At 45.9% G+C, this 14,466-nt stretch overlaps 1 protein-coding gene across 1 annotated transcript in view; it reads right to left on the bottom strand.

The window, feature by feature from the left end:
* LOC147732631 (uncharacterized) overlaps positions 1-13,903 on the bottom strand; it is a 277,650-nt gene extending 263,747 nt beyond the window's left edge. Inside the window, exon 1 of the mRNA XM_086958837.1 lies at positions 13,680-13,903. Coding sequence (XP_086814963.1) covers positions 13,680-13,700 — 21 coding nt within the window. The 5' untranslated portion in view covers positions 13,701-13,903. The remainder of the gene's footprint in view (positions 1-13,679) is intronic.
* Positions 13,904-14,466: the final 563 nt, after the last annotated feature.

The following is a 14,466-nucleotide window of genomic DNA, read 5'->3' as shown; positions in this document are numbered from 1 at the left end:
CTAATGTGATCGATAATATGCTGAGTGACCATAACTGTTTGACCACTGAACTAACCTTTTGGGTAAAAAATCATGTTTGTGAAAATGGTATTATTAACAACATTGAACCCCATAGACAGAACGGTTACAGATTGAGGTGGAAAGGAGATAAAGCCGCCATAACTTCAGATTTAATTATATCAAGCTGTGTGTTGGATATAACGGCAATCCTAGAATGTGTAGACACCTCGGCCGACAGTATTGACCACTTCAATAATATTAACTTCACTATTAATAAAAAATTTACTAAAAAGGTGGGGTCCAAAGCAAGGTGTCCAAGAGGCTGGTTTGACCATGCCTGTACCAATGCCCGTAAAGACCTCAAAGAGGCCCTTGCAGCCAAACCGAGGGACAAAGCTTTGGTGGCCCAACTTAGACAGGGATTTAATTCGACCCTGAAAAGTAGGAAAGCTGAATTACAGCAAGAGGCTTGGGATAACCTCACCATAGCGGCAGACACGAACAATTGTACCCTGTTTTGGTCCACGGTAAACAGCCCATTTTTAAAAAATGACAGGGTTCCTGAACTCACTTCTAACGTGAGTATGGACTCATGGATCCAACATTTTTCAAAAATCTTTGATTCTCGTAATTTAAAAGATAACAATGGGGATAGGTGGCCCATCATTGCCTTAGATATAACCATCAGTGAAACCATGGCTAGTATTAGAGCTAGCAAAGGAGGCAAAGCCCAGGGGCCAGATGGCGTCCCCATAGACGTGTACAAGACCGCTCCAGATATATGGGGGCCTTTGCTCACCAAAATCTTTAACACAGATGTTAGCGGTCATATACCGTCTACATGGGAAGAGTCAATAATCATCCCTATTTTTAAAAAAGGAGATCGTGGGGATGCAAAAAACTATAGACCTATATCCTTGTTGGATTCATCTGTCAAAATCATGAGTAGGGTCCTGCTTGTAAGATTAGAAGAGTGGGCTGAATCTAATGAGATTTTAAGTAACTGTCAGTTTGGTTTTAGAAAAGGACGTGGTACTATAGAACAATGTTTGAATCTAGAGCTATTGATGGGTAAATATACCAAGGCAAAAAACGGGTCGCTCTATCTATGTTTCGCCGACCTCAGTAGTGCCTTTGATTTGGTAGATCATGCAATACTATGGGCCAAACTACTGGAGATGGGTGCTCCAGAGGGGATTATCTACTTCTTAGCCCGTTTGTATGAAAAGCTTCGCACCAGTGTTCGCTATGGACCTAATGGAGAGTGTACCACTAAGTTTGGGATAGGAAGGGGTATCAGACAGGGGTGCGTTCTTGCGCCCCTGCTTTTTACCCTTTTTATTAACGAAGTTGAATCTGTCCTGCTGACAGTCGCTGCAGATGCCCCTAGAGTTGATAATTTTAACATACCGGTATTACTCTATGCGGACGACGCAGTGTTACTGTCAAGGACACCATTGGGTCTCCAACGCTTAATGGACTGCTTTGTAACTTTTATTAAGAACAGGAAACTGGTGATTAATAAGGCTAAGACTTATGTAATGGAATGCAGCCCTGGAAAAGTTAAAAGAAGTGGGAAAACCCATTACGTTATTGATGGGGAACCAGTGAAAAAAGTAGAAAATTTTTGCTATCTGGGGATTACCTTCTCGAATAACGGGAGCTGGGCCACTGAACACAAGGTGGTCAGAACTAAGATGACCAGAAGCGCCAATGGGGTCTTTCTGTTTGCCAAGAAACTGGGGAATAGACGCATTAAAGATATGCTAAACATTTATAATTCTAAATGCCGTTCGGCTGCCCTGTATGGGGCAGGAGTCTGGGGGGTGAAAACGGCTAAGAGCCTTCAGGTAGAGGAGAACCTCTTCCTGAAGAAGCTCCTATGCTTACCCAGGTCTACTGCCAATTCCTTGGTTTACAATGAAACAGGGACCCAGGCCCTAAATGATTTGATCATGGTAAGGCCCATTTTATTGTGGCGCTCGATCTGGCTCAGCGAAGGTACCACTTTGAATAGAGCAATTATCAAGGACTGCCTTCTATTGGACCAGCATTTGAAGATCCCCTGGATCGCTTATATTATTGACCGTGTACAAAATTTATTTGGTATTAATGTTTTAATGGACCCCTACAGGTTTTCGGAAATCTCCAAATCCGATGTGAAAACTATATTTTTAAATAACTGTAACGAAAGGCATCATTTAGAGGACTCTAAACTAACAACTTGTGTACTATACAATAATTTGAACGAATTTACAGGTTTCAGACCATATTTATCACAGGTGACTAGATCCTCACACCAGTTTGTTTTGACCAGATTGAGGATGGGCATAGTACATCATCTGGTCGCGTGGCCTAACATCAAATCGCGCCCCGATGGTCCCTGTAAATGTGATAATAAGTCCGAACAATGCACTAAGCACTTTATGTTAACTTGTGATTTGTACACTGAGTTAAGGAAATTCTACCTGAAGCCATTATTCATTAGATTTGGAGTGAGAGACACAACAGAGGCTATGAAAATGATTTTTAATCTGAACCATGCGGACATCTGTTTTTTCACTGCATCCTTTTTATATAAAGCGATTAGCGCCAGGAAAAGTATGTGTTTTTAAAAATTAAAATTTCTGTACATTTTTAAATATTTTAAATATTTATTCCATCCCCCTCTGGATATTTTGTAATATGTGTATTTTGTTAGTTGATGTATATGTATATTTATGTTTGCCTCTAAGAAATGTATGAATTGCCTGTATTTTTGTGCTTTTATGGACATGTTTTTTAAATGTTCCGAATAAAGCTTTATGAAATGAAATGACAATGTTTCTTAAACTGTGTGGTATCAGACATTCTCGCACCCCACAATATAACCCCCAGGGGACAGGTTGGTGAAGGGTACCATGCCATTGGCAATCAAAAGGATGTGGGAACAATGGTGAGTTATATGGTGCAGGCGTATGGGACCACTGCACATAGTGTAAGACAAAGGATTTCTTTTAAGAATATGTGTGGCCCTTTACCAAGCACCAAATTAGTTCCCTCCTGGTGGAGAGGGTGGGTTCAGAATGATGATCAGGTACAACCTTACGGGGTGATATGCTGCAGATTAGGGGTCGGTGATTGGGTCAAGGTTGGGTCAGGAAGGGCAGTGATGCGACTTTCTAAATTTAAAGGTCCCTCACGGATTGTTCAAATCTGCAGGTTTACTGTGACTTTGAAAATCGGAGAAATATGTAATTGTAGGAATGCTGCCCGACATAAAAAAGGAGGACAGTGTGTGAGGAAAGAGGAAGAGGGATGCCCAGGTGCTATGATTCTGAGTGACCATGAGGTGACTGGAGAAAACTGTGATGTGGAGGTGGGTCCTTTTGTGAGACGCATAGAAGGTGCTGGTGGTCGTGTGACAGAGGGTACTGGGGATGCTAGGCAGAGTACCAGGTCTCCGAGACCACCCATGGATCAGAAAGACTAGGAGGTGTGACCTGTGAGCTTGCTGTGGGTTTAATTGGTGCTTGTATTTTATTTCTTTTCGTTCTCTTATGTCATTAACTGATCATTGCTTGTTCTTTTAGGAAAGGGGATGTGTTATGATGTCACTTTATTCCTTGTTAGATGGTAAGGCGTACAGCATTCCAAGTATGTCAGTTGCTCCTGTCATCTTGGTGCGGGTTGACGCCAGGCTGTTGTTTCGAATAAACTTTATCTATTCAACAAATCTGGAAGGTGATGCAGGGTCTTTTGATTGCAACATATAGCCAACAGCCAGAGTCAGCGTCCTCTTGGCAACCGCAAGTGGTGCCTCCACTTGGATGGTTCAGAACAATCTTTTTCCCATGAGGCAACCCTTGGTTGGATTTGTTCTCCACTTACATAAATGTCAATTGCCTGCTGTTCTATTCCCTTCCAGTTGCAGGAAATGCTCTTTCTAGTGGATACTGTATCTAAACACAGATTCCCCACCTTGACCTTGAAAATTCCTTAAGGTGCCAGATGGAACCTGTAAAACTCAAAGCAGTCTGTAGGTGGAGCCATGAGACTCCGCATCAACGCTGTGTTGTTAAGGAAGTGATGAGCAGTATATAAGAGTCTCCCATGCATTCTGATTTCAGTTTCTTTCATTAACTCTTTCGTGTCTTCAGACATTGAGAGCATCAGCAAATTGAATACACAGCATGCAGATTCCAAGAGCGTGAGCTTTTCAATCAATCAATCAATCAATTACACGTTTGTTAAGCGCTACTACTCAACCGTGAGGGTCTCAAGGCGCTGGGGGGGGGGGGGGGGGGGGGGTTCGCAGGTTCCAGTCCATCAAGGAAGAGGTTTATCGAAGAGCCAGGTTTTGAGGTTTCTTGTGAAGATGGGGAGAGATGTTGTCTGACTGAGGTGGAGAGGGAGGGCGTTCCAGGCTCTGGCCGCGAGGAAGGAGCGGCCGCCTGATCTACCTTTCTGGTGCGGGGGACCACGGCGTAGGAGAGCTGGGCTGATCGAAGGGTTCTTTGAGGTCCGTGGAATTTGAGTCAGCTATTCAGGTATGCTGGAATGGGGGCGTGGAGGGCCTTGTGAGAGTGGGTAAGCATCTTGAAGGGGACTCTAGCTTCTATGGGGAGCCAGTGGAGTGTGCGCAGGTGCTGGGAGATGTGGCAGTGTCTTGGCAGGTTGAGGACCAGTCTTGCGGTGGCGTTCTGGATGTTCTGTAACTTGCGTGTGAGGTTTCTGTTTATTCCGGCGTAGAGTGAGTTGCAGTAGTCGAATCTGCTGGTGATCAGGGCGTGAGTGACGGTCTTTCTGTGCTCATGGGGGATCCATTTGAAGGTCTTGCATAGGAGGCGGAGGGTGTGGAAGCAGGAGGACGAGACGGCGTTGATCTGGCGGTCCATTTTAAGTTCGGAGCCCAGGATGATTACCAGGTTGCGTGCTTGGTCCGTGGGGGTGGGCGGACTTCCGACGGCGGGGAGCTACCAAGTGCAGTTCCAGGCGTCAGGGTGTGGGCCCATAATGAGTACTTCTGTTTTGTTAGGGTCTAGTTGTAGGCAGCTGTTTTTCATCCATTTTGCGACGGTTTCCATGCCTTCTAGAAAATTGTGTCTGGCGGTGTTGGGTGTATTGGATAGGGAGAGGATGAGTTGGGTGTCATCTGCGTATGACACAATGTTGAGTTCGTAGGTTCTGACGATGGGGGCGAGCGGAGCCATGTAGACGTTGAAGAGCGTAGGGCTGAGGGATGACCCCTGGGGGACTCCGCAGGTGGTTGATGTAGGGTCCAAGAGGAAAGGGGGGGGGGGGGGGGAGTCTGACCCACTGCGTTCTGCCAGAGAGGAAGGAGTGGATCCAGTCGAGGGCCTGGTTTTGAACCCCTGTGTCGTGGAGTCTGCGTATTAGGGTGCGGTGAGAGACTGTCAAACGCTGCTGAGAGGTCGAGAAAGAGAGGGCTGCTGTTTCTCCTTTGTCCAATAGGGTGCGGATGTTGACTGTTGCAGCGAGGAGGGCGGTTTCCGTGCTGTGGTTTTTTCTGAAGCCGGATTGGGAGGAGTCGAGGATTTTGTTCTCTTTGATGAATGTGGCGAGATGGCTGTTGATGGCTTTCTCAATGACTTTCGCTGGGAAGGTGAGCAGGGAGATGGGTCTGTAGTTTTTGAGGTCAGTGGGCTCCGCCAAGGGTTTTCTTGAGGAGGCGATTGATCTCGGCGTGTTTCCAGTCGTCGGGAAACAATGCGGTTGATGGTGTGGCAGTCCAATGTTGTGGAGGTTGTTCAGGAGGGATGTGGTGTTGGGGTCCGGTTGGTTGTCGAGGGGGAAGTTGAAGTCTCCCAGGAGGGTGTAGTTGGTGGATGCGATGGCCTGCGGGGAGATGATATCCATGATGGATTCGGCAAAAGGTCTGCGATGTCCAGGGGGTCAGTAGATGAGGGTTCCACGGAGGGTGCTGGTGGGGCTGGCCAGTATCTTGAAGTGAAGGTGTTCCATCAGGTCTATGGGCTCGTCAGGGAGTGTGCTTAGGCGGAGAGTGGATCTTTTTAGATGAAAGATACCATACAACAGAAGAGGGATTTGGGAGTGAGATGTGGAATATGTGGGTAGTTAGAGTATCCACTAAAAACAGTGTAGGAAATCTGTCTTTTCAACATGGTCACCTCTGATTTTTCGTTTTTTGCTGGACCCTATATTTTTGCTGGCTTTAGAATTCTGTACACTTTGCCCCTGCTAACAGGGGTAAAGTGCCTGTGTTCTTCATTTTAACATGATGAAATTGATATACTCCTAATTGGTATATTTAACTTGCCTATAGGTCCCCAATATATGGTTCCAACTGTACCCAGGGGCTTTCAGTTAAAACTCCCACTAGTGGACTTCAGCGCCTATTGTGCCATCCACTACTGAGACAGTGTTAAAAATGGCTTCAGCTACCAGTGTACCATGACTGTAGAAGTGTAAAAACTGCACTTCAACCTGCCAAAATAAACTATTTTGACAGGTTAAAATCTTCCTTTTAAACATGGATGTTAACCCTATGTTGGTCGTATAGTTCACAAGGCATGGTTCGTCGTATTCAAAAGTAAGACATCTAGAAATGTAGTGTTGACATGTCCTTACTGTGACTAGCACCTACAACTATCAATGTGGCAGGCCTAGCTGTCCTATGTAGAAAACTAGTACGGATTAAATCCCAATACTGTATCTCTGGAATGGAACTTGCCAGAAAAATAAATAAACAACTATTTTTAAAAGTTAAGAAAATTCCAATGTAATAGTGAAGTTAGATTTTTAATAAATAGTAAGTAAAAGTAACTTTTAGAAAGATACTCCAGCCCTGTCTGATGTTCCCGGAAGCTAAATTTGCATTTGCTCTGCAACTTTTCCTAATCAATAATTAGCATTTGAATAAGTGTGGAAAAAGGTGTGAAATTCCTCCCAGGAGCAAACAATAGGATGGGCTCAATGGGCAGAGATGACTCCTCTGAATCTCACAGAATATAAAGGGTGGGAGCATCCGTTTTGACATTACAGTGTCAAATCCTGAATGATAGCTCTGCTCAATTTACATATAACACTGAGGAAGCACTTGAAAGGAAGGGACACAGGAGGCTAAGACAATTCTTGTGTATCTACTGTCTGGTTGCTGGAAAGCCTTACTTATGTTCTATCACACTTCTGAAGTTGAAGTCTGAAGGGGCTGCTTCAAACTGGATTTTGGTGTCTGAACATGGGAAGGCACTAGGATGCCCGTCATACACGCCCCATATACAACCCCAGGCCTAAGAGCCTATGTTTAGTGTGGCCAAAGACTTTCATCAACTTGAAAATGCCCAAAATGGATAGGGCTGGCCCAGAGTAGTTTACCTTGTTGCTAACCCACTTGCTCATGCCAGGCATAAATGTGGATTCTGCAGGCACCCAATGCAGAACGCTCCTGACGAACAGAAGAGGACTGGACCTGCTGACTATTGCCAGAGAGGAGCCCTGAAGGAATGGAACTTTTGCACTCCACTTTCAGACACCCTGTGAGTCTCTAAGGCCCTGAGGGCTTTAGAAGAGTGCCTCTGTGGTGGATAAGGACTCAAAAGCACTAAAAAGATAAAATCTTTGACCAGGACAAAAGTGGTTGGCGAATCTGACCAGCAATCCATTGCAGACAGCCTCAAACTAAGCCACGATCCTGGCCTACTGTAACCATTGACTATCATTGGCACTTTATGCTTCGTGGCACTATTCCTACTTAAAACTTTAATAATTCATTTTTTCATTTTTGTCATTTTTATGTTTTTTGTTTATACATTTTTTTTCTAATTTGGTGTGGGATTTTTATTGTTCTGCATTTTTTTACTTTATTACTGTCTCGGTACTGCATAACTACCTTACACATTGTCCGAAGTGAAACCTGTCTGCTCTTTGCCATAGCTAGCAGGGGGCAGAGCTCAGGCTAATTTATTGACTTTAAGGGTTCATGCTGACAAGGGTTGTGATTATTCCTTGAGGTGGGTAATCAGAAACCCCAATTCCGGTTGTGGCCAGAAGGGCGGAAGATTAAGATGATTGCTGTCCCTGATGGCCTACGGCCCCAAAAGGGCTAGGAGGCCTGTAGTGCGGGCGAGCTGTAAGGGCCAATAAGCATGCTTAGCTCAGCTGTCCTAAAAAAAAACTCCTGGGGCTGTATCCATCTTCTCACCAAAAATCTCATGGGAACGGTGCTTGTTTCCGGTCCAGGGAAGACATGGCTTGGCAGTTCGGGCTGGACTATTCCCATGAGGCACAGGGTTAGACTGATTTGCTTATAGCCATGTTTGAACTGTGGTGGCAGAGTTGGCTAAAGAACGGTGATGGATTAAACCCAGGTCTTTTGACTGGGTGTGAGTGTTTGATTGGTTCAGATGCTCCGTCCATCACCACCCCCTTTTGTACGTCTTTCTTAGAAAGACGCACGCAAAGCCCAATAGCCCGCGAACAAAACTCAACCACATGCACGAGCAAGTGGTCAGATTTTCAAAGCCCTTTTATTGTTTACATAAAGTCTCGCAAGAGCAGCGCATGCGCGCTGCTACAGGCTTGACCTAAAAAGAGGACATTTAAAAAAAAATATATAGGAAAAAGACAAGTAGTGTGAGACTGAGCACCCATATGAGAAGTTGGCCTGGTATATGATGTTCACTATTCTAGTGAGCACCTTGCACCAGTCCAAACAACCCTTATGGTGATGGTTGTAAAGTCAACCTTATAGACCAGCTATCCTGGATGTAGCATGGACAGAGCAGTCTTAGGCTAAACTCAAGAGGGCATGTGAAGCTGTTTTACCATATGTAACCCCTTTAATACCAAATGAAAGGACACCACACAGGATATATATAAAATATATGTTATTACTAGAAAAACCCTCTGAACTCTTTATGAGGTCAGAGGCACAAGCACAATACAAGATAATCAATTAAAATAAAATAAGTTGCAAAAAATACAGTAGGGCCCTAGGGGCACGCTAAACCATATACTAAAATAGTGGTATAAGGACCACTACACGGAAAGTGAACAGGCCTGGGGAAATCGCTGGGGCTACGCTGAGCTACCAAGAGTTAGAAAGCAGGAGGCCCACAGGATGCGTGTGCAGTGTCTAAACACACACGCGGGTTACCATAGAGAATGAATGGGAACGTAAAATAAGGAAACTAGTTCTTTTAGGGTACTTCTGACCAGACTCGGTGAAAGTTACTTGAAACCTAAACAGTTGGGTAGTTAATACCCACAGGAGCACCGGAGTATACACGCGTTCTCACCCACAGGAAGCGGGTGCATAGGTGTCAAAGTGTGTCGGGTTTCGTCGTCGAATCCTATGGAGCCTGGAAGAAATATGCTGCAGGCGACCAGGAGAGAAGTGTCCGGGTGGATCCAAAGGTGGATCGAAGATGAAGAGGACCTGAAAGCAGAGGGGACAGAGTCTGGGTCACTAGCCAGTGACCAGGAAGGAACTAGGAAGGAACCAGGCGATGTCGTGAAGCAAATCAGGTGCTGTCGGGAAGCTCGTCTCTGCAGCCATGTGGACCAGGAGGCGTCGACGACAACCAGGAGTCAGGCACGGACTGTCCCACGAAGGTTCTCGCTGTCGGCGGTGTCGGCTTCAGGATTGGAGTCAACAAGCCTTGGCAAAGGCAACCCACGCAGGAAACGAACGAAGTTGGCTCCTTACTCAGACCAGCAAGGTCTGAGGGGCTGCTTCTTTTGAGGGAAGCAAGGGCCAGTCTGAAGCAACCAGACCAGCCGTGTAAATTCAAAGGATCGTCGCCAAGATGGCCACTAGCCAACGGGCAAGTGACCGGGCAGACGCGTCGAGCAGGAAAATGCAGAAGGGCCCCACGCAGAACTCATAAAGTGTGCAGGGCTGATCTTCGGTGCAGATGATGCTCGGGGCTGAGGCTTCTCAATCCCCAATGCACAGCTTCGAGAGTGCCTCGGGTGCTGCACAGTTAGCAGGTCACAAACTTTTCAAGATGGCCGGTCCCACGTCTCTCATCGCCTCCACGGTCTCAGCTCTGCTGGGACTGTGAATCGGGCTGTTGGATGTCTGGAAGTCCGGTTCTTGTCAGGCTCAGCGCTCAGTGCTCAGGCTCAGTTCTCGGGCTCCGGCGGAAGCGTCGACAAAGCAAGTCGTTGATCGCTGGGTTGGTGCCTGCTTGTGCAGGGTGGTCACTCCTTGACCACAAGGGAGATTCTTCAGTCGTCTTCTTGCAAAGTAGATCGTTGAAGGTCCAGAGTTTTGATTAAGAGTTTCAGTCAGGATAATCTAAAGTCTTGGGACTCAGCTCCTACCTATATACTAATTCTATGGGCTGGATTACCTACTAGGTCCCTCCTATGGGTGGGACCAGGGAACGGGGTGGTTACACCGCTTTCCCTTTGTCCAGTTTCGCGCCAGAGCTGGGGCTGGAGAGCCCCAGCACCGGTTTGAACTGGACTATGCATGGGACACCTTGTGTGCCCCAAGCAGTGTCTCCTTTCTTTCAGCCCTCCCTGCCCTAATACACAAGAGCCTGTCTGGGGTGGTGCTAGCACCTCCCAAGACAGGAAACCTATTGTCCAAGCCTCCCTAGCTGGAAGGACTCCCAGCAGCAGGAGGTCAGACTTGTGTCTGTGGCAGCAGCATCCATTTGTGATGCTGAGGCTCTGGTTAACTTTAACCGGGAATAGTAGGAACAACATGTCTTCTACCTCTAGAAGGGTGGAATGCTACCCCCGTCGCCAGAACTGGCGAGGGGGTAGTATTCCAAAACGTATGACATTACTCGACATGTTTTGATAAAGCCAAACCAGAGTTAGCATCTGACCGCGAGGTTCATAATGCACTTAAGAGTATATGGTATGGCAATATCCTAGAACAGCTATAAGGACATGGTTACGAAATCTGCAGACAGGCTCAGCTCATGCTAGAGCACCATCTCACATAAAACCAAGCACTCAGCCTCCAGGATTGTTAAGGCCTGCCATAGGAGTGACTTATAGGTATATATGTTTCTAGATATAGGAATACTATATCTAAGCAAGGGGTGATTACACAACCTTGCCCCAGCTGAGTGATCAGCCAGTTGTGTCAATGTGAGTGGCCAGCCAGGGGTGGCATAATACATGCTGCAGCCCCTGGTAGGCCTTTGATGCACCTATGCCCTGGGTACCTATAGTACACTCTACAGGGGCTCATAAGGTGACCCAATATCCAATTGGAGATGTACCTAAGGTACATGGAGTCCATTTTACAGAGAGAGCAGATAGCCTGGGGTCCTGATTAGCAGGATCCCAGGCCAACTAAGTCGAAAACCAGCTAAACACTAGGCAAAAAATCTAGGGTAACCATAGTCGGGTAATCACCTTCCTACAACCCCCAAAACACAAGGGGAAGGAGAGGCGAGCGAAAATGAGCGCAAAAGACGAGAACTATGGTGGATGAACAAAACAGAAAGGAGAGGGTCACAAAAAAACCTGGATGATGGAGCCTCAACACCAAAAACCACATAGGTAGTCCAGGTCCCAGCCATAGATGAATACACTCAGCAATGGCTACTCTGTCACCATTCAGTGAATTGAGAGACCCAGCCACTGTAACATTCAGCTGGAAATCATGGGAGGGAAGATTAAACAATTACTTCTGAGGTGAGACTAGTGGCACTGCTGCCTACATTTGCAGGAGAGTAACTTTGCACAACACTGGTGGTGAACATGATTATGATAAAGGCTCCCTGTTTTCAATTTTTACAGATAAATTCAGACAGAAAACAATGTGTTTTCTGCCGACATTTATTTTTAAAAGTGGATAAATACAGAAAATTGGGCTGCTTTTACTCTCTGCGCTGTCTTTCATGAATTATAGCCCAGCAGCTGAGCAGATGGACAGCATGGGAAATTTAAAAACAAGATGAAATTTCTTTAAATAACGGCATGTGTCAATATACATTTGTGGTATAATGCTAGTATTTACCAGTGGATGTATTGTTATGTAATACTTGGAAGCTTAAATAGGTAAAACACAAGAGACATCAAAGTATGAGTGTGTGTCTATCAGTTATATAAATATGGAAATGTACAGTTTTATAACCTCATTTACACCCAAAACACAAAATAAATATGGGTAAACACAAATTAAATGGCCCAAAAATAAATATGGATAAATTCAGACCAAAATGTTAAAATCTCAAAACCAGGAACCCTAATTATGATGCAGCCATAGAAGCCCTCAAAACCTACTTCAACCCTTAATTAAACCCCAACTATGGAAGGTTCAAACTTCAACAAACCAAAGTGATTCAATTTACCTTTTCAATGAAGCTTCCCAAACTAGCCAGCACACACACTGATGACAACCCACCAAAGGAGATCCTAGCACAGATCATTCAAGAGTGCACATCCTCATTGTTAAGAAGAGAACCAAATATGAAGCTGGATGCCATGCTCAAATTATTCGGGGCCCACAGGTTCTCAAACAGTTCAGTAGAGCAAATAGAAACAGCCCTAACGAAAGTGTTGATTATCAGTGCCCAGACAAAGCACCACGAATACAAGAATATAAAAGCCCACCAACAACATAGGCAGGAAGTGGTGCAAGGAACCTCACCTGCCACTGAAATATTCCACCTGACGAAAGACATGCTCTACGCGCAGGAAAATGAATCAATTCGCATGAGTCTGAGAAAGTAGAGCGGGGCAAACAGTATGGTTGTACACATTCTCATCATTACGGATCATCTTGTTAAGAAAGAAGCAGAACCAATTTGCATGTTGATAGCTCCTAGTGATTTTGATGTGGAAGAGGGGGACATCTTCACATCATAAATAACTAGGGGGGGGGGGCTCAACCGACAACCAAAGAGATATATAGAGATAAGGGACGATGGTCGTCACCCTCACTGACTCAGTAGTGTCAGTTAATGTATGGCCCACATTTCCAAGTACTAAAACCACGGCCCGAGCTGTACAGCGCACAGACAGGTCATATAGGGAGGGGGGGGGGTGAGGGGCGTACAAACCTATTCCTCTGACAAACGTTTTTGTGACAAAAGTACATAATGGCGACCAAGGGGTTGGTTTAGTAACAGTTTTTGGCTGAATGAGTATTCCATCGCAACAGAGACAGACTACCCTCTCCACCAAACTGAAGGTCCGCTCGCCTGATCTACAGACAGGCAGACCTTACGTATGTCAGCATGGAAGATTACTCCGTCTATGTCGCCAACATATTCCTCCGAGCAACTGAGTAAGTGTCATCTGGGGTTTGGCCATTCGACCACCCATCCGTTTTAGAGTTGGCGGTCGAATGGACGGTTTTCCCTCCCCCTTACGGACAGGTAATAAACACCCCACCCTCTTTCATCCCATTTACCTGCAGACTTCAAAAGGGCTGATAGAGGACCTCGCATCCGAACACAATAAAATGGACGACAAGAAGGTGCAAATAAACAAAGTTGTCCCCTACGCATCTGAAACAAAGGTGCCTACTTACAAGCCTGTGCTCCAGGTTGGCGCCAAGCAGAAGCTCGTGTAAGGGTGGGAGATGTGAGGAGGAGTAAAGGCAATGTACGAGTCTACTCTCAGCCTCTTGACAAGCAGGGGCGTCTGGAATGTTTCTGTAAGAACCTGAGATGGGGAGTAAGAGATGGGGGCCGCCAAGGGCTAAACCTGCTGGTAGATCGCTAACTAAATCCAAGGCTCACCGTATCGGAGTCCTCCCGCATGATTCTCTTGATGTGCGTTGCTGTGGCTGATATTACTGTTCAGGGTATGCGTAATAACTTGCGAGGAAGGATGACTGTTTGAGGTCTCATGCAGGTAGGTACAAAGCCTCTCCTCTGCGTCTACAGGTACATTCTAAATATTTCTACCGCTACTGAAATAAACCAAAGGTAGTCGCAGATCTTCAACACATGCGCCCGCCTATACAACTCTAATAGCGTGCTCAGTAGCGAGACGGAGGTCACCAAGCACTAAACCCACATCTCTCTCGCCAAGCAATCTCAAGAAAGAAACACTAGCCATGAAGACTTGCGCATTCACAAGCCTCATAAAACGTGCCTGTTCGGATTGGCTGAGAGCCTGCAGTCTATTGGTTGCTGCTGAAAATGTAAAACACGCGAGAAGCTTCACAAACACAGCCAGAAAAGTCAGGTCTCTGATGTGCGGTTTCGGTTTGTACTTCCTGACGTGTACCCGTGTCGTCGGACTCAGAAGAGGTGAAATAGCTTTGAGCTTTAACATTGCGTTAGTGTGTATTTTTGCTGGGACGTGGTGAGACTAAGGCAGACAATTCAATAGGAAATGAACGAGGAAAAGAAAAGGAGACCTCACCTTGAGACAGACGTTAAGGAAAGAAGGGGAAATGCATGCGTAGAAAGCAGTGGCGTAACGAATCCTTAGAGGGCCACCCTGCAAGGAATGGTGAAAGGTCCCCATGCCACACATAAGCACAGACAGTTGTCACCGACCCTGAAAAGGTACTTCTTT

The sequence above is a fragment of the Lissotriton vulgaris genome, chromosome 2_1, assembly GCF_964263255.1.
Source record: "Lissotriton vulgaris chromosome 2_1, aLisVul1.2, whole genome shotgun sequence".
Classification (NCBI taxonomy): domain Eukaryota; kingdom Metazoa; phylum Chordata; class Amphibia; order Caudata; family Salamandridae; genus Lissotriton; species Lissotriton vulgaris.
Note: the sequence above shows the minus strand (reverse complement) of the source record. Positions and strands in the feature narration are given on the sequence as shown.